At 47.1% G+C, this 25,292-nt stretch overlaps 1 protein-coding gene across 2 annotated transcripts; it reads left to right on the plus strand.

Moving 5' to 3' along the window:
• Positions 1-1,493: 1,493 nt before the first annotated feature.
• Positions 1,494-24,826, plus strand: LOC120844933. Of its 2 annotated transcripts, XM_040216954.1 has the most exons (5): positions 1,494-1,670; positions 14,230-14,298; positions 20,489-20,566; positions 22,116-22,172; positions 24,690-24,826. In XM_040216954.1, the coding sequence occupies exons 1-5, from the start codon at positions 1,620-1,622 to the stop codon at positions 24,774-24,776; spliced, it is 342 nt and encodes a 113-aa protein (XP_040072888.1). In that variant the 5' UTR covers positions 1,494-1,619; the 3' UTR covers positions 24,777-24,826. The 2 variants fall into 2 exon arrangements, with proteins under 2 accessions (XP_040072888.1, XP_040072889.1); XM_040216955.1 differs by lacking the exon at positions 14,230-14,298.
• Positions 24,827-25,292: the final 466 nt, after the last annotated feature.

Here is a 25,292-nt window from a genome sequence, read left to right on the forward strand (position 1 = left end):
AACGATTGTACCAACTAGCTCAATTCAAGCCCTTAAAAAAGCTGTTTTTTTTGTTCCTTTTATTTCTATATAGTAATACGGTAAGGCACTCGGGTACTCAGCACTGCTAGAAACGGCCAATCAATCGCATATTAATCTGTGGAATCAAAACGAGGTAGCTTACTATTCGCGGGTAGTAGTTGCCTAACGCTGGGCCGCTCGAAGTTTATTTCGAAACCTTCCGGCTTCTTCGATGATGATGTTAGACGACAGGATCGCTTTCTCACTGATTAAATGGCGGGGTTGAGGATCGCACAAGGCATGCAGGGCTCGATCACCCCATGTTAGGAGTATCGCTTCGAGCAAGCAATCTTGACACGCTCACGCATGGTGGACAAGAAATGCTCTTAAAAAATAAAATTTCGTAAAACGAACGTTTCGGCTTTAGCTAATTTTACAATATAATGGACAATTTCCTTAGAAAGTACGGCTGCAGTCCAGAAGATCCCGTGTGTCGATGGCATTCTGTAAAGTACTGACCTGTCTGTGCTCGCTGACCCGAAAATCGGACCAAAGTTCGTCAGCTGCGAATTAAAAAATGTCGTCGTGCCCCGCCCAAAAAAACAAGCAAAAAAAAAAAAAAAAAAAAAAAAAAGAAAGAAAAAGCAAAAGAGAAGCAATTTACGAAATTTGAGGATATCTAAATTTGCTCGCCGCACCGGGCCCCGGGCATACGCGATGCGTATGAGCGGTCTCGCGTCGCCGCACGTACGAAGGGAGAATGGACAAGGTAACCGGGAGCCTAACCTACCGTATTTCCTGAACAAACACGAGACAGCATAAGTACCGCTAACGGCTGACTTAAAACAGAACAATGCAATCGTACAGTCTCCGGCAATATGAAAGACCCACTGGGAGCGCGTGGCCGAGGTGGTGGTTGGCGGGGGCGCTGCGAGCGTTCCGGGCAGTTCCATTCTGCTTCAAGGGGAGGACGCTCACTCGGGGCTCAGCTAAAGCGCGCTCCTATCAGTTTGTGCTGAGCTTGAGTGAGCGTCCTCCCCTCGAAGCAGAATGGAAATGCCCGGAGCGCTCGCAGCGCCCCCGCCAGCCATCGCCTCGGCCACGCGCTCCCAGTGGGTCTTTCATATCGCCGGAGACTGCACATCGAAGCAAACCGAGAGCCAAGCACCTACGTCCTGCTCCTCGACGTCGGCTGGGCTCGAAGATGGCAAACTGGGGCGTGGTCATGGCGTTCGTGTGACGTGTCAGTCGGGAGTTTTAGTATAGCTCACACTAAAACTTTGCGTACGCAAAGCGTCGTCGCCACTGCGCACGCGCCGAACGCTAACCACGCTTTGTGCTTTGTGTGCGCAGTTTTAGCGTACGCTGCTTTTTGAAAATTGCGTGCGTACGCAAAGAGTCTGTACGCTCCTCGAAGGAGGATTGGTGATGAGGAGTTGGCTAAAGCCAAGACGAGCACAGTTAAACAATGGCGACTCCCAGGGCCCAATAGCTGCGGCCACTTTGGCGGTGTCGTGAAGGCGACTTCGGCGGCATCCTCACGACTGCGATTTTCAATACGGGACGATATTGCACTTGGTTTGGAAAATCCAGTAAGGTGGGCAACGATCACCGGCAACATGATGCTTGTGACGCACGAACATTTCTCGGCGAAGGTATGGTGTGCGAAGGTCAGTATACGAGACCTCTTTTGCCGAGGCGACGCAAGCGGACACAACCAAACGACCGCTCACGTCAGATTCTCATGTTTAAACCACGACCGGCAAGGCGGCCGTTGTTTAAACAAATCTAAAATGTTACTCGCACCAAAAAACTTGTTTTTTTCTCAAGTTACAACATTTCGTCTGTGAAAAAAAAAAAAAAAATTGTTACTATCTTGGTGGCGTTGCAAGCGCGAGATGCTTGGTCTTTTGCGTTGCGGCAGAAAAACGCTAATCTAAAACTCTTGCATAGCGTGCGCTAACGCAAGCGCTAAATTTAGCGCTAGCGTGCGCTAAAATTTTGTGCGTTGCTCTAAAACGACCTAGTTACGTAGTATACGATAGTAATTCACGAGCTGTTAAGCAGGCCACGCCCGTTGACCAAACTCTTTCTTTTTCACCTATCGCGCCACCTATCGTGTAGCCGTGGAGCACTTGGCAGTCCCACGTATTTCCTATGGCCTTTTTGGGAGTGTCTACATCCACGCGCGGGGATGTAGCCATGTCGGGAGGAGATAAGGCTCCATCCACGCACTACGTCACTTCCGGCGCCCACGTCACTTTTTTGCGTGGACGGAAGCAGTTCTTTTTTCGTCTTCTCTCCGTCCACGCAGCAATCAACCTACGGTCTTGTCTCCCATTGTTTTGCCTTTTGCTCGGTCGCCATTGCTCCTTGCGTTCCTGCTGTGCGCGGACTGCTGTTCCTGCCTGGTCTTCCCCAAGCGGGTTTATCTGAAGTGGTTTTTTTTTTTTTTTTTTTCTTGGTCAAGGAAACTTTGTGTATTCACACGGTCGCGCTTCTGATATGCCTCGAGTTTTGGTTGCCGGGGATTCGATGGTGAAATACTTGTCCCAGTATTTCACACCGAATAACCGGGTGACTGTCGAAGTGCGGGTGTTTAGTAACATTAGGATCAAGGCTTTGCTTCTCAAAGTGTCTGACGCCCTGCTCGATTTTGGCACAAACAACACCAGCGTTTGTGCCTGCGCATACGAGTACCGTCGGCTGGCCGCTCAGATCTAGGAACGCAATCCGACGACGCAGATCGCTTTTTCTTCCGAGTTGGGAGAACAGGTTCTTTTCGTAGGAGTGTCAGCGTAGGCAGAGTGCAGTGATCCAGGCGTAGAATGATCGGCACAGAGAAGTGAACTGGCTCCTGCAGGAGTTCTGCCGCAAGAAGGGCTTCGTGTCCATCGGTGATCTCGTGGACGAGTGGCATCTGTGCATCGGCTACTGTTTCATTTGTCATGAAATAAACTGTTTCTGGAGTCTTTTACCCAGTTTTCTCGATTGAATGCTCTCAATAGGTTCGTTATTACTGAGTCTAATGCATGCTTTCCTTTCTCGCACAATCTTTGTGAGATAGCGAGCGTGCGCGCAAGTCAAGAACATACGAAGCGTGTGCTCGCACTTGTCCCCTTCGATGCACATAAGCTCACACTACAACGCCTTAAACGAATTAAGCCAATCACATACACGGCGAAGCCTCGCCGCCTCGCCTCAGCAGCGATGTGCACATGGACGAAGGCCCCAGAGGCCGCAGCCGCGCCAAGCCAACCAAGCCCACACCACATGGCTGGAGGCTGCACGCCCACACGCACGGATGGCACGCACGCTGCCCACACGTGTGTGTGACTCCTGGACAGCATAAATATAAAGACATCTACGGATACTATTTTTATGATGCATGATATTTCCTATCAGTGTTACAAAACAGTGAAACATTGATAAATTGTCTAAGAATTTGTAAGGTCACGTGATATATTAACTTTAAAACAACAATAAAAAGTAACCTCTTTATTTTTAGATCCTATATTTACTTGTAAAAAAGCATAATATGTAAATAAAAACAAATTATGTCTTTAAATTATAAGTCACGTGACCTTTTGCGTGGATGGAGCCCAACGAGGTAGAGGGGCTTAGAGCGATAAACCGGGGTTCCGGTCTGCACTCGAAAGTGACCCCCATAAGGCGGCTGCCATTGTACGCAAATTTGACCACTCGTCACATGACCAAACCAAATGCGTGACGTCACAGGAAAGATGGTAGCGCCCATGAAGCGGCTGGCCCCAGCTGTGCCGGAGCTTGTCGGATGCTTTGTTGGTTGTCGTTCGTCTCGGCGAGTTGATTTCAGGCGCAGAAGCCGTCATATGAGGCCGGTCGACAGCGACTTCAGAGTTCAGCGTGGTGTCTGACGTAGGTACAAGGTGAAAATACGGAGGAACGGTGTGCATTTCGCTGGTGACCGACGGCGATATTGCCACGGAAGAGACAATCTGCCCTACGTTGCTCGCACCTCGGATTGATTCGAATACCGCTAGGATAAAATTTAAGGCGACGTTTCTGTGCTCTCGTTGACCGTCGGAACTTTCGAGATCTGCAGTAAAGCTTGTGCAATATATTTGGATACACAGTTTAGCGACGGAAATTGCGCGAGTCGTGCTTGGCAGTGTGCAATCGTGGTGTCGCTTCGTTCAAATGCCCCAAGGCTCACTTTGGTTGTGCGGTGCACCGGAGAGCTGCCTTGCCGCTTTTAGTTCCCGTGTCGTGCTAAGTGATACTGTGCTGCTTCCCAAATTGTTTCGGCGTAGACGTGCTCTTTTACGGAGCACAGGTGTGCGGCGCGCCTAAGAGCTGCCTTCAAGCTGGTAGTTCCTGCGCCGTGCTTTAGGTGATGCTGTGCTGCCTACTAAAATGTTCTGGCGTAGACTTGCACCTTCACTGAGCACAGGTGTTGCAGTTGGTATTGAGTCCGCTGGTCTGTCGCACGTTTCGTCGACACCAAAGTTTCAACACTCGTTACGCGAATTGCAAGCTGTGTGGACATTTCATCGCGCGCGTTACCTACCCAGTCCACCCATTCACGCCGCTTTGCGACGGCAGTCTGCAGCGGCTCATTACCAGAAAAGTGGTCTCACATCGATTTCAGTTCATCTCGTCCACGGCAGTCGCCAGACCCCGAAGGAGAGGATTTATTCAGACAGAATGCCACTAAAGCAGTGCAGCTTCTTTAGTGGTCAGGATAGACTCTTTTCTGTCTGTTTTGTTATATTGTCTCGGATGCTTGCTCCAGTCCTATTTTCTATCAATATTTACTATTCTGGAAAGTTCTAGGTCATGCTCAGCTGTCATTGTATGTTCTCGTGGAGGTGCTGCACACTTTACCCATAGCCCTTCACTCTGTGTCTACTCTGGCGGCTCCTCAGCCGAGTTGCCCGGTAACAAGACACGGGTGGCACATTATCCCGAGTCTTAAACCCCCGGCGAGCCGTGAACCAAGTCCTATCCCGAGCCCGGCAGCAAAATTGCAATACGAGCGAGTACTACAAGGGCGAAACTCGGAAATACACCACGAAGAACTTGAAATCCAAGCCAGGCGCTGCTACCAGCAAGAACCAACGGAATCAGGTCTTTTGCCAGAAAAACCGAAGCTGACTAAGCCAACAATGACAACCCTGTCGCAGCTAACCACGTTTGCTCCCACCATCGTTTGCACGCCCGTCGCACCTCGCACTCCGATGCCCTTTCACGTAAGGTGCACAAGACGTCGAGGGCTGGATTGAACAATATGACCATGTCGCCCGCCACAGTGGGTAGATGGACAACCAGCTCCTGCAGAACCTATACTTCTCGTGGAAGAAACTGTGAGGCACTGGTTTGAGAACCGCGAATCCTCCTTAACGTCGTGGTAAGTTTGCAAGACCGAGCTGAAGTGCATGTTCATCAGCCAACATTGACAAGAGAGAGCCGAATTCCTGATTCTGTCCAGGACACGGCCCCAACGAGAGCGTCACCACCTTCGTGGAGGATGTTTTGCTTCTGATCGAGCACCCACGCCAACCCTGATGCTACAGAAGACAAGAAGCTAAGAATCCCATGGTCTTCATGTGAGGGACACCTTCAGAAGCCTTGTCCGCAACCCCACGACAACAGTCGAAGGGTTCATATCAATACAGCTTCCAACATTGAATGCACACTGCAGGCCCGAGCACGTCACTATTAAAAACTCCCCAGCGTTGCGACACTCAAGTCGTCAAGTTGCAACTTCGACGCCAGCCCCCCAGGCATCCGTGACATCATTCACAACGGTGTCCGGGAGGAGATAAAGAAGCTAGTTCCTGCCATCAGTTGCCCGGCTTTAATTTTGATCGCCGAGATTTTTTCAGAAGTTTGACAGGCATTTCAACTGGAGACTTCTTCGAGCGAAGCAGCATTTGACAAAACGAGGGCGACTTATGCCACAAAGTCACAACGACCACCACCGGCTACCTGTTATTATTCAATGCCAATTCAATGAAATACCCCAATGCCGAAGCATTTTCGATATCGAGAAGAACCAGTGTAGGTCCGCGCTGAACAAAGTACACCGAGGAAGACGGAGGTACTTCGAATGGCCCACCGAAAACCACTCTGCTACCACTGCATGAGGCCGACCTTGTCTACTGGAGGTGCCCGTACCAATGAATTGGCTTGCAAGGGTTCGTGCCGAACGACCCTCGACCGCGTCTTGACGAGCGTCCGGGGAAGATTGAGGATTATCTTCGGCGGTTTTTGTCCCTGGTGCCGACATTACCCCGAAGCTCGTGATCTACTTCATCTGGACGGGAGGTAAGCACGACAAAGCAGGTGAGCGGCAATGCAAGGAGAGTTGATCTGGTGTCGGTTGTCGCCCAAGGACAATACCTAATAATTCGCTGGCACTAATTATCTGTGTCCACGCCATGAAGCACACAATTTCCAACTTTGAGGGAGAATGCCGCTCAGTGACCTTAAGAAATAGAATGGTTGGTTTCTCTCAAAAGTGGACTGCAAGCATCACGAGACTTCACTTTGCCACATAAGACTTGCACAAGTTGCAGTGGTCGTGGGATGCACAATAAATCTCCATTACGAAATGGAAGTGAAATGGCTTGGATAGCAAACATTGTTGCCAGCTATCAAGTCAACGGTACAGCAAAAGGCACAGCCATATAACCAATACATGCCCGAGCTTGCTGCATTGATGCAGAAAACTACCAGGAAAATTTCGCGGATTAGAAGCCAGCCCTGCAGCTTCAGTGCATCAGATGTCAGTAGGCGCACATGACGTAGGATTACAAGATTACATCAGTCGGTCAAAGTTGCTACTCGACCAAACTGAACACAGACGTGCCAGGAGCGTCATCCCACAACAAGGTCCACAGGTATTACGATTGAACGCCTGACAGGAGACTGTCGCAGAAAGAATTCGTTCTAGAACCATTAACTAAGAATCAATAATTATGTAATGCAGTGGAAATAAACATTTGATACACTAACCAGATAAACCTATTTCCGCTTGCCTTTATGCCTTGAGAGTTTATACACCAAGAATTGTGTTCACCACACGCGCAGGTCCTTTTGAGGACACTCGCATCTCTGACCCTTCAATATTAATTGATGGGACATATCAGACTGGCAGACTTGTTGCATTGGGTTGCACTCATTCCACTTTTCCTGAACACACCTCTGAGCACGTACTTTAATCGTATGTGTTGATGCATTGTTATGTAGCAGGACACTTCCTATACGTAGACCCTTTGCAGAAACCCATCAAGCAACACAACTGTTGCCATTTTTTTTCGGCGTAAAGCACACAAATGGGCCCCAGTTCACGTCAAATGCTAATGCAGCATTCGAGTCCAATGGGCGCTGAGCCGAGTTCACAGTGATGGTGGACGTAACATTCTTGTCGAACAAATGACCAAAGTATGAAAGCCTAGGGTAATTAGAGTAGTAGCTACTGTAATTTGTTTCATCACAATTTGGCAAACAGCAAAGGCTACAGTCTCGGTGAGCCAATATGCACGTTGGAGAGAGGCACATGACAACATGTCATTCAGAGTGCTCGTCTGCACAGATTTGTCACACACCTTCGCTCTGTCTATCTGATTGGCTCGAGGGGGCTGTGGCGGTTGTCCTTTTCCAGGTTACAATGATACGAAGTATAGAGAACCCACACTTTTCAAAAAAAGGCTATTGAAGAGACCGAAAGGAATGGTCAACATTTTTCAACAAGACTGCTCTTCAGGCAAGGGATGAACACAAATGTGAATCATCTTATCCAGGTAATTAGACCAAGTAAATAATTGACTGACTAATACAATGCAGTTTTTATGAAAAAAAGTATTGCTGCAATAAATCCTGCGAAAGAGGAAAAGGTGAGTTAATCTATGCATACACCAAAACAGTTGTTATTGCAAGTCGAATAGCTTTGAAGCCGGTGCCTGCAACGATTTATTCATCCCCACACTCAATAAAACGTCATCCTCGTAGCTGAAAATAAGTGTGCACTTCGCACTCACCAAAAAGGGAAGAAAGGCGATCGAATGTAGAATCGCCGATTAGCACAAAGGGCGCAGGAGCTTCCTCGCTAAAAGTTGCTATGGTTATTCGGTGACGCAGGCCTGAAACAACTTCTCCTAGGCCCTAACGCGACGTATACCTTTCGCGTCGATTCATAGACATTTCAATGTTCAAACAAAGCTAAGAAAACGCGAAAATTTCATGCTAAAAGCACTCAAAGTTCTATCGATCCTCGAACACATCCCGGAATCCGAGCACCGGTACGGCGATACGGCTGATGCTGTCTCACAGGTGTTAATATCCATATGATCCAGAGCGATCTTGAGCAAACAGGGTATAAAGTCTCATTCCTTCATATTTTCACAATATACCTGCGTCAGCGAGCACGAAAAAGCCCGAAGTCGTCGGAAAGCAGCTGCACATCACGGCTGCCGCGCACCGAACAAACTCGCATCCGCCAGCTCTGGGTGCTGCCATCTTACCTGTGACGTCACGGCTCTTGTGAGGTCACGTGACGAGTGGTCACATTTGCGTAAAACATGGCGGCAACCGGGGGGGTGCCACTTCGGAACTTCTGGTTTATCACTCTAAGCCCCTCTACCTCGTTGATGGAGCCTTATCTCCTCCCGACTTGGCTACGTCCCCGCGCGTGGATGTAGCCTCGGCCATCTTTTTTTCGCGCATATTTCTTTTTTCTCTTGTCTCGAAAACCTTCTGTTGATGTTATAAATGACCACTTTTCGTAGGCAGTATGTAACTTTGATCTCGCAACTACCGCAAAACTTTCGCCATACACCTTTTCCCAAAGGAGGTTATAAGGGGCAGGAGGCGGCGTGTCCGTATTCTCCATAGATGGAGCGAAGTGTAACGGAAGTAGGCGTGGCCACGAAATGTCCCCTTAGTCTCTCGGCCACTGATCTCTACGACAATTGCTAGATCGCGCATCCCCGCTTGGTCGCTGCAGCGCGAGCGAAGCCACCGGACGGCCATCTTGCATGCCGTTTTATTTTTATTTTTTTTGCTAGCGTTGAAGATAAGGAGGCAGCGGGCTAAAGACACGTTTTCTACTCGTTCGTTCTCATTCGCCGAACTAGTTTTTTAACACCCTGTGTAAACCGTACGACTTGCCGTTCAGAGTACGTGAAAATTTTTACGGAAGCGCAGTGGCCCAGGAAGAAAAGCACGACTTGTCGAAAGCAAGTTTCGCTGTTCTCGCGGCGTGATCAAAGCTTCCTTGGCACGCCGAAGCGCTGCGTCTATGAGGCTTCGCACGCTTGGATACCGCGTGAGCCCCCTCTATAACGGGGGAAAATACCGTCTCAAGATGTTCTTTTCCCCTGTCTTTTTTCTTCGACCAAGTTTCCCAGCTTTTACCACGGTCTCGGGTATTCTACACTCTCCAGAAAAAAGGGTGTCAAAAAATGTATCGTTACACCCTTTGTCCCATATAATACACCCCAAAATTTCAATTCGACGTACAGCGCACTACAGTCGAACAGACGGCCCGAAATTTTACGAGGGGCTTGATAGCCGTGTGGTACAATATTTTAAATAGCTAAAGTACGTATCAAAGACCACATAAAGAAAACACCGGGTTTTTACAGTAGGGCCGAGAAAACCCCGAATGTTTTTCTTGTTTTCAGTAAAACGTACATTAGATATTTTAATAAGTTGTACCACACGGCTATCAAGCCCCTCGTAAAATTTCGCGCCGTCTGTTTGACTGTAGGGCACTGTACGTCGAATTGAAGTTTGGGGGTGTATTATATGGGACAAAGGGCGTAAGAATACACCTTTTGACACCCTTTTTTCTTGAGAGTGTACATTATGATCAGTATCCACCAGCTCGCCTGCGCACTCACTGATTTTTCATGGTTAACAGACCCTTTTCAAAAGGGCTGCACCAATTATCCCTGTCTGCATTTTTTTGCGCACGTATATATACTCTCAGCGTGAAGTGGGCACGAGCTAGGATTGTGTCAGTGTCCGGCGGCAACTCGGTCCAGCTATTATCGAAAACGATCGAGTTCGCGTCCGTGTTCGGCAAGGATTCGGATCCAATCACACGCTTCCTGCCCAAAAAATGGCGACCGCCATGTTATCCGACGGACTTTTGAAAAAAAGGATCTATGTGGACCGCAAGTTCGTCTGCTTCTCGCGCAGGGGTTGCGGTGACGTCAGAGCGACGCCGAGCTCTGATCGGTTCCCATTGGAAGGATATGGGGTAGACCTCAATGCTAACTGCCTTGAGGTCTACCCGCTATTCTTCTAATCAGAGCCAATCAAAGCTCCGTGTTCTGACGTCACCACAACCCCCGCGCGAGAAGCAGAAGAACTTGCGCTCCATATTGTCATCACTTTGGATGGCCTAACTCTCTTCTTGCGGTGCGAGACAAAGAAAGTGCAGATGGGGCGGTTTTAAGCTGAACAGCGTTCGAATCGCTAATCTCTTACTTTGTCCCGATTAGTGTGTCTTCATGTGCGTTTTGTTCAAAGTAATAACACAAAGTACGTCGCTTTTTTGTTTGCTCTGGACCGCATGAAGGCGTCCCCTGATAAGAGCTATTAGGGAGTTTTCGTAGACCGTTTTCGCCGTCCCGCAACGCTTTCGCAACCCGCCACGACACCCGGAGCTCTGCAGTCGAGGCCATCGGCGCGCGGGCGCAGTAGCGGCTTCTTAGTTGCGGAGGGCTTACCGGAGGGGGAAGCACGGTCCACGAAAACTCCCTATTGGCGTTCACTATGCTGCGGTGGCATCTTGCTACCGGCCATCTCTTTTGTATTTGATTTGTATGCGCGCGTCGTCAGCATCGGGTACTACTGGTACAACAAAGAATGGCATCGCCGTACACAGAAGGACTTTGAAGTACCTTCCCGACCACCTGTGGGCCGAAAGCGGATGACTTGGTGTCGTTCTCTTGATAACGATGGTAAAGTTACCTGCCCTGGGCATATTGTGGATACTCTATGCGGAGCACAAGATCGTCTGCCTCTTGCACAGGAGTTGAGGTGACGTCAGAACGACGCTGAGCTCCGATTGGCTTTGATTGAAAGGATAGTGGGTAGACCTCAATGCTAGATGCCTTGATGTCTATACCCACTACTTTTTTCAATCAGCCAATAAGTGCTCGGCGTTCTGTCGTCATCGCAATTCCTGTGCAAGAAGCAGACGATCTTGTGCTCCGCGTATACGTGGATCGATCGAGCGCTATTCTTTTGTCTCTGCTTTGCCGTTCTTGAAGAAATGACCGAGTGGTGACCCCTTCACTCTTATTGCCAGGTGTTCTACAGACTTCGAGAGCTGCCTACTACGGTGCAAAGACGTTGCAATTTTGTGGCACGAGACTGGTCGGAAAATATAAGTTCCACCCAGAGAAGCTGCAAAAGGTACACTTTAAGGAGGACTCTGTAAATGATAGTGTAAACGGCACACAACAAATGCCATCGACAAAAATACGCACACAAATAATCGCGCATGCTTCTAAAAAAGAAAGAAAAAAAAAAGGAAACGTGAACGTTGCGGCGCGCGCGTACTACGTTTAAGTGAGCTCGATATCAGTCACGAAAACAGCACGGCTTTCCTCCGACCTTCTTGCTGCCGTCTCCCCCATAACCTGTTTTCAGGAGGTTGGGGCAGCACCGCCTAAAAGACAAGGCCATAGTGCTTACATTTTTTGCGTCACTAGCGGAGGCTAGTGACTCAAATTGCACTCGTTTCCAATCTGAACACAGATTGAGAACGAGTGCTGCGTCAGTGCTCTGCTTAGAGTCAAGTTTGAGCTGAACTTTGACGGAATCGTCGTGTCCAGTTGGTGCCCAGCGTTGGCCTTCGCTGATGACATTTCTATCAGCACTACGCGGCTTTGTTATCTACGAGGTGTTGGTAGTGGATGCCTTGACGACAGCCAGCAGAGCGCGTTGCTGACTCTCCTGACCCACGTGATGAGCACGCTGTAAGCTTCTGTCTAAAAACGGAAATGAAGAAATAACTTTTCCCCCGGCAAAAAAACAGCGTCAAAATATTCCGAAAGTTGGTTCATGCCGGAGGGAACCCTCCCCCTCCGATACAGGAAATGCTGTGAACTGCAAAAACCGTGTCCTCTTTGAACAGCCTTTAGCGTTGGCAGAAAACGGAGGGTTCACCTGTATGGAAGGACCGACACGCAGACGTTAGTGCTGTCTGCGAAGACGATGTAACCTAAGTCGCCATAAGATCATACGTTTTTCCAAGAGTGTTTTAAGTATGTTGGAAGAATGGCGACTTTCGGACATAGGTCGCCATAAGTTTTGTCAGGAGTGTAACCAAGTATGTCAAGGAAACGCTGGCTTTTCAATTTGAGGCTTCGGGGAAGCTGCTTTTCGAGGTAATCCAATCAGTTTCTCTCAGGTTCGTGTCTTTGGCACTCGATTCAGCGAAGAATAGCGACGCGAGCAGGCGGCGACGCCAAGACGGACGCGTCTCCCGCTTTCCGGCGACTCACGCGTCGAATTTCGGCGTGTTTGCCGCTCGGGGTGGGTCGGGAATCTACCGACGATGATGTCATGCACAGACCTCGTCTAATTCTAAGCGGCAGTGCACTGTGCTCGCTCGCAACTGCTGCTTACGACGAGAGAACAGTCTAGAGAACACGCTGGCACACTGGCGCCATCTATCCAGTGGCCCAAAAACATTTTGACCAAAGTTCTTTTTTTTTTTCTGCATCATTCTTTCATTGTGGGCTGACAATGTCTCATAAGCGACCACTCCTTATAGGCCGGTCATGGATATAACCTCGCTAATACGGGAAAACCTTCGGTTTAGTTATAGCCTATCGGCAGAGCGGAAGTGTTCCAGGGCTCCTTGATAGATGGCGCCAGTGCGCTAGCGTGTTCTGTTAGTCTTGTGTTCGTAGGCACTTACAATCGAGCGCGACTCGCAGGAGCATACTCAAAAGCAAATATGCCAATTAGCACTTCGCCAATAGGGAGTTTTCGTTGACCGTTTTTCCACCTCCTCTACGCTCTCCGGAACGAAGATGTGCCACTAGTGTTCATGCGCGGTGCTATTCTTTCCTGCAGTCCCGGATATTGTAGCGGGTTGCAGAAAGCGTAGCGGAACAGCTGAAACGATCCACCAAAACCCCCTATTAAAGGGTCTCGCCGGCCTAAATATAGCGATCGTACGTATTCACGCCACGCGCAATTTTACGTACCTTCGATTGCTCTGCTAAACTATCAAACCAAAAATAACTTACATTTCATCGGACAATAATTCGAAAAGCTGAGATTTGGATACACACGTTTTCGTTTCGCCACTCGATGAAACCTGTGACATTACAGATAATACTATAGCCCCTACTCGTGGTGTAACGCCTTTCGCAGATCCCCACCTTACCAACCTTGAGGGTGTCATCTCGACTCTGCTGAAGTGTCCGTTTGGCCGACGGCTCCATTCGGCTGGAATCTCCGCTTCGGCTGGACGCTTCACTTCGGCTAAATCTCCAATTCCGCTAGAATCTCCGATTCGGCTGAACGCTTCAATTTGGCTAAAACCTCAATTCGGCTAGAATCTCCGATTCGGCTGGACGATTCAATTCGGTTAAATCCTCAATTCGGCTAGAAGCTCCGATTCTGCTGGACGCTTCAATTCGAATAAATCCCCGATTCGGCTTGAATTTCAATTTCGGTTGGACGCTTCAGTTTGGCTAGATCCTGTTACGTCACGGCTCGTTTAACGAACGAGTTGCAGTACAGGAATTTTCAGACGCGTTTTATATGATTTATTCTTCAAATCGCGAGCTGAAATTTTGTGGACACTTCTACGAGGACGTCCTGATATCTGAGACAATGTTTTTATACGAAACTAATGACGTCCCTTTTAAACGTTATTTGATTCAGAATTTATAGGGGATTTACGGAAATTTTCAATGGGAAAATGGTCGCCGACAGTGCCCTAGAATACAATAAAGCTGACTCGAGCCAGTTACCTAAAACTGGCCTCATTTTGCCGTTGAAAGTTTAAGAAAATCACTTTAGCTTCTTAATATGATAACGGTTAGTACTGAACCTTTGACATGTGCATGGTTATGACTGCTAGGGCTATATACATACGGACGGTTGTTTATTTTTCCAATAAAAACACACTGTACTTTTTTTCTTTTTAGGGGGGTGGGGGGGGGACGCTGTTGATGTATTACTGTCTAAAAAGGTATATCCTCTTTCCAGGGAATTTCGAAGGTCTGCCTGCTGTTCCGCCTCTGCTTTCACAAACACCGGACTGTACTGGAGACAGAGGTACTAAACTTATCACACGGGGACGTTATATTTATTAGAGATGTCCTTAAATCTGGATTGGAAAAGGCTTGAACTGAAAACCAGTTATTCTCCAATTCAAGCGTGGGCCGCATCCCTTGAGCCATAATGGCGCTGTATGAACGAGGTACGCCACAGCGCAACCGGTTTAATGAAACAGTCGCTCTTTAATATCGATATTGAAGATCCGCAAATATACCGGGTTGGTTCGAGAAAATTAAACCCGGCTTGTCGGCCTGCATCAATGAACTACTCATCGCAGAAAGCTGTAACTCCGCGAAAATGTGATGTTCGCTTTCGCGGTGGTGGTAAGATGCGAAAGTTAAAGCCCACAACGTCACCCCCCCCCCCCCCCCCCCCCGCGAAAAAAAAAAAAAAGCTTGAGGTACATTTAAGCACTTCTTATGAGTTGTGAATACGAAAGCATGCACGTCACTCTTCCGCTCCCTTATTTCGTCTGCAGCGTAACTTGCGTCGACGGTCAAGAGTGCCTTCAGCGGGACATGAAGTAGATACAACATAAGAACGAGGGCGAGGGGGAAAACGGCGCGCACGTAGGAAAGCTGAAGTGAAGAGGGGCGACCTTTTTTCCACAACGGCTTTTCACTTTTTAATTGCTCTCCTCAGCGCGCTGACCTTGGGCGTGGAGCCACTGCCTCGCGGACACGCAGCGCCATGGGGTGGCGGCCGTTGAAACCATAGCCTCCTCTATACGGAGAAAGCCTGGCACATCGACGACGGAGCCATAGGGCGCGCGGCCGCAGGAAAAAGGAGAGGAGGAGCGCGCCGAACGGTGACCAATTCGCGACTCCAACGAACTATAGGTGGCGCCACTCATTTTCCAAGATGGCGGGTTTAGTGAGGGTCAGATATGCGTGCCGCTGTTGAGCCTGTCTAATGTGCTGGTTTCACTGAGCGACATAAATTATTTCTGGTAATACGAGGAAGCTAATGTTTTATGAGCGTAGGTCGCCTCTTTAACCCGAAAACAAGAACGGTGTTTAGCGTATTAATTACGGAAGGTTGCGCTTTTTAATTTTGGAGCGAAACCGAAACTTATCTCTATTTTGGATTTAATTTCTGGACAAATGTCTTAATTTCGGATTCGTTCATGGCTCAAGATGTGTCTCACATTGTAATTATTTACTTAGAAAAGTTGTTCGCGGAAACTTTATTTTGTGACATACTGTTCGATCCAGGCTGATGTTCGTCGTTGTTGAAAAAATCAGTGCTGATATCTCTGCGTTCTTGCTGCCTTTCTCTCGCTCAGATAATTGTCATGGGAAATAATGACAATTATCCCAGCACAAGAATAAGAGAATAATTCCAATTTTTACAATAGGTCCACGAAACGCATAAACTAATAAACGCTGCTCTCACTGCAACAACCCAAGACGAAATCCGAGTCAGACAGCTGAAGCGTGTGTGTGTGTGTGTGTGTGTGTGTTTATAGCACCGCGTGACGAGTAGGACTTCATATTACATCCAGCGTTTAACTGTGTGTCTATCTTGATAACTATGTAAGAGTTTTTCATATGCTAAAAAGAAAACAGAATTATACCTTTCTGGAAAGACTATTATGGTTAAATAGAGTATTCTCGTGATCTTTGCTTTAATTAGAGGCATACATTGCCGCATTTTGTATTGTGATAATAATATTAAGATTCGCATATTTGAATAAGTAATTAATTAAGCTCTAATATAATGTTGCTTATGATCTAATTTTAAACGCGCGAAGAAATATGACAATGAAAACTGCTAATTATCATCACTGGTTCCAATTGCTGCATTTTAATTACAAATAAAATAAAAATAGTCTAAAATAAATGAAAAAGTTCTAGCTAATGTGAGAAATCCATGTAAAATTACATTAATTGTGGGTAAAGTATATTGTGCTATCAAAGTCGCGACTTTTGACAATCGGCGAAACGTCCAAAGTCGCCGCCAATATACTTCCAGACCAAATGCCCAAAAGTTAAAAAAACCTTTTTTGAATTACTAGTTTTTTCATAACATTTATTTACTTTTGTATTTGCTTACCGTCGTTTTGCCAATCTCAGCCTTTCCAGTTCGGAGGAACGCCTACCTGCTTGCACGTCGGCTCACTGCAGTACGTTTCGTTGGCGTTGGAAGCCGGTGAAACAGTAGTGAGTTTTAATATTGCGTATACGAGCGAACTCAAGCCCTGTGTGTTTGCGTTAGCTTTGCGCGTTCCAGACTGCGCGTGCGCGGAGTCCGAAATTGCGGTCCTGGATGGCGCATGGCGATGAGGTGCACGCACGTCGTGGGGCACGCAACTCTAACGCAAACGCACACCGCTTGCGTTTGCTTCTATGCGCAATACTAAAACTCTCCAATAAGGCACAATCCCATACCGGCTGCAGCACTACGTTGGGACAGTGAAGAGTGTTGTTTGCATTCGGAAACGACATTTCGCGAGCCATGATCGCGAGCAGTTCCGCCATGCCCGCTGAGCAGGAGAATCGGGGGACCCTCACTAGAGCGCTTCCCGTTTCCGCCGCGGGAGGGCGAGCGTCGAGCTGGAGACGCGAATATGGTAGCGCAGAGCAGAAAAGGCAGACCTAGACAGCGAGCGCTTGGGTCATGAGCGGCCGCTTCCCGAACCACGCTTGTTTTTGTGTTTTCGTCACCGTCGTTTTCGTACTCCGGGAGAAATGGGCGCGGCGATTCGAAAGGCTGCAGGGAGAAACGGGAAAGGGTGGACGTTGAGTTTCTCCTCTCCACGATAGCGACAAGAAAAGAGAGAGAGAAAAAAAAAGATTGTTTCTGCGTTTGGCCGCTCGCTCTTTTGTGGCGCTAGCAGGCAAGGTTCTTTCCGCTACCGTTTCCCCGCCCCTCCTTTCCCATCTACGGCGGCCGTCTTTTCTCGCGGGAGGCTATGTTGAAACTGACGCGTAGCGGACAATGGGAGCCTTTTTAAGCCTTTTGCGACTTCTTAGGACCGGATGCGTTGCAGCGGAGCTGGTCCTAAGTGTTCGCAAGAGGCTTAAAAACCGGTCTGACCTCTCGCGTCTTAAGGGGTATTCACACGAGGGAGAAATCCCGGGGATTTCTCCCCGGCACGCGCGCATCACGAGATGAAAACGCAAGGCTTTTGAACATCGCAAAGCCTGACGTTTTCGTCGTGGGATGCGCGTGCCGGGGAGAAATCCCCGGGATTTCTCCCTCGTGTGAATACCCCTTTACGGTCGCAAGAGTGTGAACGGGCCTTTACTCCGCTCCTTTGGTATCTGGGAAACAAGGTGCCGTTCGGCTAGGCTTTTCGCGTGGTTTCATAGCTGATGACGTCGGCTCGCTCCATGGGACCCAGTTAATGCTTCCGCATTAAAAATGCTCTCTGTGCGAACGATACGGCCCCTTCGCGCCTAACGGAGTGACGGAGGCAAAGCGCATGACAGCCCCCACTAAAGGTACAGGAGCGAGAGCGTAGCCCGGGCAGTTGAAAAAGAGGGAAAGGAGAAACTCACCTTTTTCCCGGGACCTCTTTTGTGTGTCCCAGACATCGCTTTGGTCCCTCTCGGAGACTGGCACTGCGAACAATATTCGCAGAACCGCAGATATTCTCTCTCTATACCGCCCGTGGCTTCGACAGCAATGCGCGCAACTATACATGGCTTAGCAAAATGGACAATTGGGCGAGTTGGTAAGAGTTCATAATTACTTACAGCGCGACTGGGACAAGGACAGACAGAGGAGAAACACAGAAACACAGGACAAGCGCTGAACTAGCAACTGATTCTATTGAAAAGAAAAGACATGTGATGCTGCTGCTGCTCGTGCAGGCATGCCCCTCCGTGGCCCTGGCGCTTCCTCTTTCACTCAATGCGAAACCGGCCAAGTTTTCCGAGATCCAAAAATCCGATCTCGCTTTTCATCAAAGTCACTGTGGGCTGGCTCACACACAAGGATCCGGTTTTTGTTATGTGGTACGTCTCCATCATTTCTCGGGGTAGTTTGTGGTTGTGTCGGAACATCAGTGTAGTCTTGTTGAACAGGGGTTGGCATCCGCAATCCCGGCAATGCATCGCGAGATGCGTGTGAGCGGTTCCTTTCATGGAACTGTGGTGTTCTCGTAGCCTTATGTTGAGGCAACGCCCGCCCTGTCCTTGTCCCAGTCGCGCTGTAAGTAAATATACATGGCTTACACGTGACCTTAGTCCGCCCTGCTTTTTGGTGGCCAAAAGCGTCTCAATAACGCAGAGGTGACTATACACTCTCACGCGCCCTTTCTCTGTTATGTCTGACCAACTGACGTCGGTGCAACCCCCAAAACCACAGTAAAAGTAGTCAAGCTCCTCGCGGGACGGCACTAATTTTCCCCTTCATGTATTGAATCAAGATGTATGTTGGTGCGTCCTAGATCAGCAGTATGTCATTTTATCGAGACATGTGCACGTTTCAAACGCCAATCTCATCGTTCGCTTCTTCGAGAACCAAATCTTGTAAGAACTACTTTGCGCAGCGCATGCATAATGTGCGAAAAACTTCCTTTTTTGCTTGACGTGACAACGAGTATAGTGAGGTATAGCTGGAATTCCGTGTTTTCGGGTAAATAATAAGACAAAAAAATCCGAAGAAGAACACTCGCCGGTAAGTATTTTCTCAATTCGGATATATCCGAAGACTCCGAATTTCGACGTCACAACGACAAAATAAAGATGAAAAGACGGTGTTTTACAACTAAACTTTATAAGAAGCTGCAGGGTCAGTGGTCCTGAGGAGATATCACTTCAGTTTCCTTTGAAATATCAATCTACTGACAAAAGGCTCGTCAAAATTCCTCAGGACAACGTGTCATGATACCCGAATATTATCTATTTTGTTTCTTAATTTCTAAAAATTGGGAACGCAATAAAACAAACTCCAGATTAAGAAAAAAAAAAAAAAAAAAAAACTCGAAAATTAAAAAAAAAAAAAAAACTAACTTTCATGAACTTTGAATTTTTGAGCTAAAAATAATACCGAAAAGTAGCCTCTGGGTTTCACGAGAAATAAACTCAGAAAACCCGAAATCCTCGTTATATCGGAAGTGGTCGAACTAATAAGTATCGAGGAAACCCAAACTGCCATGAATCGCTGCCGAGGAACCTCTTGCAAAGTTTAGTTGAGCTAGTTGGTACATATTGATGATGGGCCAGCTTGAACTTACAGAATCTTACGAAGAAAGGACGCCCTTTCTTCGTTTGTTTCTGTAAGCTCAAGCTGGGCCCATCACCCAAGGGGAGCCTCTCCCGGTCTTGGCATTGACGCGATAAAGCGGTGCAGAGGTCCGCAGACCTCATACACAACTCAATGCGCATGCTAGGTAACGTAGGGCTCATAGTTATGCTTCAGTCGGTGACTCGGAGATTGCTCAGACTGGAAAACCACTTCGCTCAGGGTTAGGGACGGTCGAAAAAATTTGGGAGCACCTGGAAACTTTGATGCTACTCTTCTCTGGGTTTCTGGGAATCAAGTTTGAGGACCCACGGGGTAGAGTACAGGCAAATTTTTTTCCTCCGACGCGCTGATTGAATTGAGTTAAAAAGAGTTGAATTGAAGTTTATTTGGATTTTCGCGGGCCAAGAGTGGTAGTGGGGTAGAAACAATAAGCATTTACGCCTGACTTAGGCCTTCATTCCTCCGTAGTTTGCAGCAAGTACACACACTCTTAGAAAACAAAAGATAGACACATGAAAAGCAAACGCCTGGCACATTTATATGCGTACTATATATATACTCAAAAACACACACACACAAACTTACATGGGACAAAAGGGATTAATTGCATGATTTTTAGGATAGAACGTTAAGTCCTGTTCAAGTGATAATTTATACGTTCGAAATACATATTTGAATCAATATAGAGGGAAAAAGTAAACGTGTCCTTCGCCGTTTGCCAAGTTACAGTGAGACGGAGTACAAGTAGCGAGAACTTTTGGGAAGGGTCTGGTTCCTTCGGAGGCATGAACCCCTTGGAGAAAGCATCGGGCATCGGCAATCTCGGAGGCCATGAGGGGGCCGCGTATAGATGACGCAGCGACTCTTAGACGGCGAATAAGTTTCGTAAATAAGCAAGAGACTGAATATTCGGACTCAAGGAACATACTACTGCAAAGAATTCATCCAACGCTTCCAAATAAGCCATTAAATTCAGGCCATCACGTTTCAGGGTAGAGACAACTACAAGGATGCCATCTACGATTGCGTCGCGAAGCATCTAAAAATGATATTTCTCAAGTTGAATCCGGTAAGTTGGTCTGGCCATTGCGGCATTGAACTGTTTATCCATAAATTCGCAATTGAAAAATACAACAAAAATACCTTATGCACCTAAACAATTTACATCCCATTGTTCCACATAAAGGAACCATATGACATAGTATGTGCATTTTTTCTCAATGATGAACGCACGGATCAGTTTGATATTTGACCATGGTTGTTCATCATACTTTCACTGCCACATAAAATTCATTGCTTTATTCTACCTATCTTTAATAACGTTGAAATTAAGATATTTTAATTAAATAGATCCGACATAGAGCACTGACATTATTTTTTTTTTTGTGCTTCACATGTCTGATACGTGTATGAGATGCGGGAGATGGTCTCGAATCCCTTAAAATTGTGTAGTGCAATATTTAAACCAATTAATTATAAATTCTTATACGTTTGTTTAACGTTATATTGGGATAAGCTAAATCGTATGAATGCACGTGGCACTTTTCAGAAGGCTGGATTTCATCGGTTTACACCAGAAAAGCTCGATGACGCGTCGTATCGCCAAATATAGGCTGTTGCTTCCTGGAAATCAAATATGGTTAAAGGGGTGGCTAACTTTCAATGTGCGCCCCCCAACCGCCCCCTCCCCCCCCCCCCCCCAAAAAAAAAAAAAAAGGCGACAAGAAAACTTTTACGGAAATGCCATATGTATGATCTTAACTAATATATAAGAATTGCGCAAGTGATGCCACATGTAGCCGTTTTATATACATGGCACACGTGATATGATTGCCCCCCCCCCCCACGCACACACACACACACACAGTCCGATAAGTTTGGTCAATTTCAAGTGAATCCTCCCGCCCTACTATATTTGCTAGATGGTGACGGGCTAAGAGTTGAGGGGAAGCTCCGCCCCTTTCCACTTTAGCAAAGCTAAGACTGGAGAGGAGGTCGCCCCCTTTCTGGCATTCGCTCTGCTGAAAGGGAATGAGGTGAGAGGAGCTTCCTTTGAACTCTTAGCCTGTCACCAAATATAGACATTTTTCTATTGGAGTGTACGCGTTTAATCTTATCGGCGTTATGCTCTGTTTTAAGTGAGAAATGAATGAAGTACTGAAAGCGCTGAGATTTTTGTCCACTGTCCGGTATTTAAATATAAAAAAAATAATCTCCAGAAAAATGAAGTAATATGTAGGATCTTTATTTCCTTGTATAATGTTTTGTATCTGTCATTTTAAGATAGTGAACACGTGTATTAACTTCTTCCAGTCTTCTACTTCAGCCATCGGTTCGTGGTAATTGAATGCATACCATGGAAACGAATTAATAAACTAAATAATAAACTGTCCCGGCATCGCCAACTTTATTGAATCTGAGCCGTCGTGATCTCTAAATGTATGATGCTACTGCATTGACACTTCCGAAGCACTTTAATAATTTTACCAGCTCTTACAAAAGTCGATCGATGAATCAATTAGAGGCCACCTACTAATAGGCTACTATTTTAATCGATGCACGGTCCTAAGTTGAAACGTAGCCAAAAACTCTCGGTTCACGCGTATGTTGCGTTGCAGGAATTCTGTGCAAACAGCACATTCGCCAAACTCGACCACTTCGTGGACGAAGGAGCGGTGAGCACAGTCATATTATTCTTTTTTTTTTCTTTAAGCCGCGGGCTTTTTTTAAATTTTATATAACAGCGGTACAAAAGACAGTCTGCGAACACTGGTGTGTTTCCCGTTAACGCGAAACGTTCTTTGGCTAGTTGCTGCCGGATTTCGTGAAGCCGTGGCCTGCGACGTCCCGTGATGCAACGCGCGCAGCGTTGCATTATGGGGCGTCACAGACGTACACACCGATTCAGTTTCTCCGCTAAACTTAGCGGGGAAGTCGAATTAGTGTATAGGTCGCGTGACATCAATTTTCCCGCTAATTTTAGCGGGAAAATTAACGTCTCGTAGCCTAAACATAACAATTCAGTTTCCCCGCTAAATATAGCGAGGAAATTGACGTCATGTGATTTAACGTCACGCGACGGTAGAACGTTTCACGTATGCGGCACGTCTGCCCAGCAAATCGCCGTACAATTTTTTTTTTTTGATGTAGCGATATTATCACGTCGGTCGTACAAGAACCGTCTGCAGAGATGAACGAAGCAAACAGACTTCACACACGCGTGGGGCGCCTCCGTAGATAATCCTGTCATCGTGTATGATGTATGGGAGCGGTGTGATCTCCTGGTTAAGAGAAACACCCATGTGTTTTTCGAGTCGAGTCTGGTTCACACATTTTCGTTTTGAGTGCGGTCGTGCGCTACGACGAATCGGGACCGCTTTACGACGCGATTGAGCTCTCTATATAGCACCATCTCTCCCGCAGACCTAAAGCGGGTGGCACTTAGTGTGCACATATCCAGACCGAATGTTCTGCAGTATTTGCGAAATCTAATCTAAACACTGTTTATAAAAAAAAAAAAAAAAAAAAAAAAAAAAAAAAAGGCCGCTTATAACGTTGCCGGAATTATTCCGAGCCCATAAAAAAAGAAATAAAAAAAAGCGAAAACCAAACCAGCAAACATGGATTGGAAGTGTGACTACCGCGCGTAGATGGGGTCTCTCGTCAGCTGTCCCTATAAAACCCCGTGACAAACGGGAACCCATCGAGGGGCCTTGGCTGACACAAGCGGTCGATCACACACACAGAAACACTCACACGCGCGCGCACGCACGCACACAAACAAAACGTACGAACCAATCTTTATCAGCTGGCTATTGATGTTTGTCGATGGTAGCCTCCAGGAGGCGCTGATGGACAATGTTAGAAACCGAAACCGACGAATACTATAAACCCCTACTCAAAGCTTGTGTTGGTGAAATGAACGCTGCGGCGATACACCTGTCAAGTGGCCACAATGATATCGTAGAGGAAACAAAATAAAAGGAAATAAAATAAATGAAGGTCGCTTATGGCTGTACCCATAGTTTGAAACATAATCACTCGGGCATCCGCTCTTCGTGAGCACATAAAATAAACGAATGAAAGAATGAATTAATGCGTTTGCTGCGCGGTGGCGCTGCAGCCGTCATATCCCAGTGTATGGAGACTCATTCACAAAGAAGCCTTTGACGACTTTTCGGGAACTAATGTCGTCTTTAATTACGTTGAGCTCCGATTGAGAGTTAGCGGGTCACCCGTACTTCTTGTAAAGTGGAGATCTTGACACATGCGAACCACGAATTTCCCGACAACTCGTAGTCTTGACGCCAGGTAGTAGTCCTTGAGCTACTCAATCGAACTATACACTTTCGGAATGCCAGGGGTTTACTCTTTCCTGTAAGCTCTTCATTACCTATAACTAAGGAATAGTGATTGAGGAAACGACAAACGAATGTGATGCCAAGACCAACATTCAAGTTTCTCCGCGCTTTTCATTGGCATAGCACCATGCATGTTGTAAAATGCTATATATATATATATATATATATATATATATATATATATATATTTGTGGAGGTGTTATCAAAGGCGGAAAGCTCGCGCTGGAGGTGGAGGTGTTATCAAAGTTCGAAAGCTCGCGCTGTAGGCGAATGTGTCATCAAGGGCAAAAAGCTCGTTCTGTAGGCGGAGGTGTTACCAAAGGAGGAAAGCCCGCGCAGGATGTAGAGGTGTTATCGAAGGTAAAAAGTTTGCGCTTGAGGCGGATGTGTTATCAAGGGCATAAAGTGGGGTCTGGATGCGGAGGTGTTATCAAAGGCGGAAAGCTCGCGCTGGAGGTGAAGGTATCAAAGGTAGAAAGTTCGCGCTAGAGGCGGATATGTTATCAAGGGCATAAAGAGCGCTTTGGATGTGGAGGTGTTATCAAAGGCGGAAAGCTCACGCTGGAGGCGAACGTGTTCTAAAAGGAAAAAATGCTCGCGCTGGATCATTCCATAAAGCAGTTCTGCAAGGCGCCACTTTCAGCGTTCGTGCATATGGCGCGTAATTTGCTCGCTTTGCGTAGTGACGAACATGCGCGTGCATGTTGGGCTGTGGAGATCGCACGCAGGGCTGTGAATTTGCAAACATTGAAGAGCTATATAGGTGAAGCTGGCACTCAGAGAAATGGGCAAGCATAACGGTCATACAGGTGTATTTGTTTTTTCTTTCAGCCCTGTTTGCACGAGCACGACATTTTCCACACAGACGTCAAGGTGGCGCTTGCAGCTCTGCGTTGGCTCCGGGAAGCCTTCTTCTGAAGCTGGCAGACAGAAAGTTGGCACGCCGAAAGCTGCTCAAAATAAAACGAACGTAGACTATAACTGTTGCCGGCGTTGAATTAAAGAACAGTTTTAGTGGATCGTATACTAAAGTAACACCTTTTGGCGGGCTAGTTGGTTCATGATTTTAGAAATAAATGAACTGCGCAAAGGACGAGGACAGAGGTAGAAACGAGTACGACACACAGAGCGCAGACTTCCAACTGTTTATTTGGCGCAGACACAACAGTATGAGGCAACGGAAAGAAAACTCGTAGAAGCCTACTTCATTAAAAAGAAAGGTCACGACTGCATAAGCATGCAATCTGTTTCACTATCAGACAAGGAATTCTCTTTTTTGGACGGTCATGTTTAAACCTTATTTAACCGCAAACTGATTGCTGCTGTCATATATACTGTTGTGTCTGCGCCAAATAAACAGTTGGAAGTCTGCGCTCTGTGTGTCGTACTCGTTTCTACCTCTGTCCTCGTCCTTTGCGCAGTTCATTTATTTCT

Source organism: Ixodes scapularis, unplaced genomic scaffold (genome assembly GCF_016920785.2).
Source record: "Ixodes scapularis isolate PalLabHiFi unplaced genomic scaffold, ASM1692078v2 PGA_scaffold4__175_contigs__length_147842914, whole genome shotgun sequence".
Taxonomy (NCBI): domain Eukaryota; kingdom Metazoa; phylum Arthropoda; class Arachnida; order Ixodida; family Ixodidae; genus Ixodes; species Ixodes scapularis.

Coding starts and splice junctions, on each gene's coding strand:
- LOC120844933 (XM_040216954.1), top strand. CDS start 1,620: ATGATGCTTGTGACGCACGAACATTTCTCGGCGAAGGTATGGTGTGCG. Junction 14,299..20,488: donor GGACTGTACTGGAGACAGAG/GTACTAAACTTA, acceptor ATCACGTTTCAG/GGTAGAGACAACTACAAGGA. Junction 22,173..24,689: donor ACTTCGTGGACGAAGGAGCG/GTGAGCACAGTC, acceptor TTTTTCTTTCAG/CCCTGTTTGCACGAGCACGA.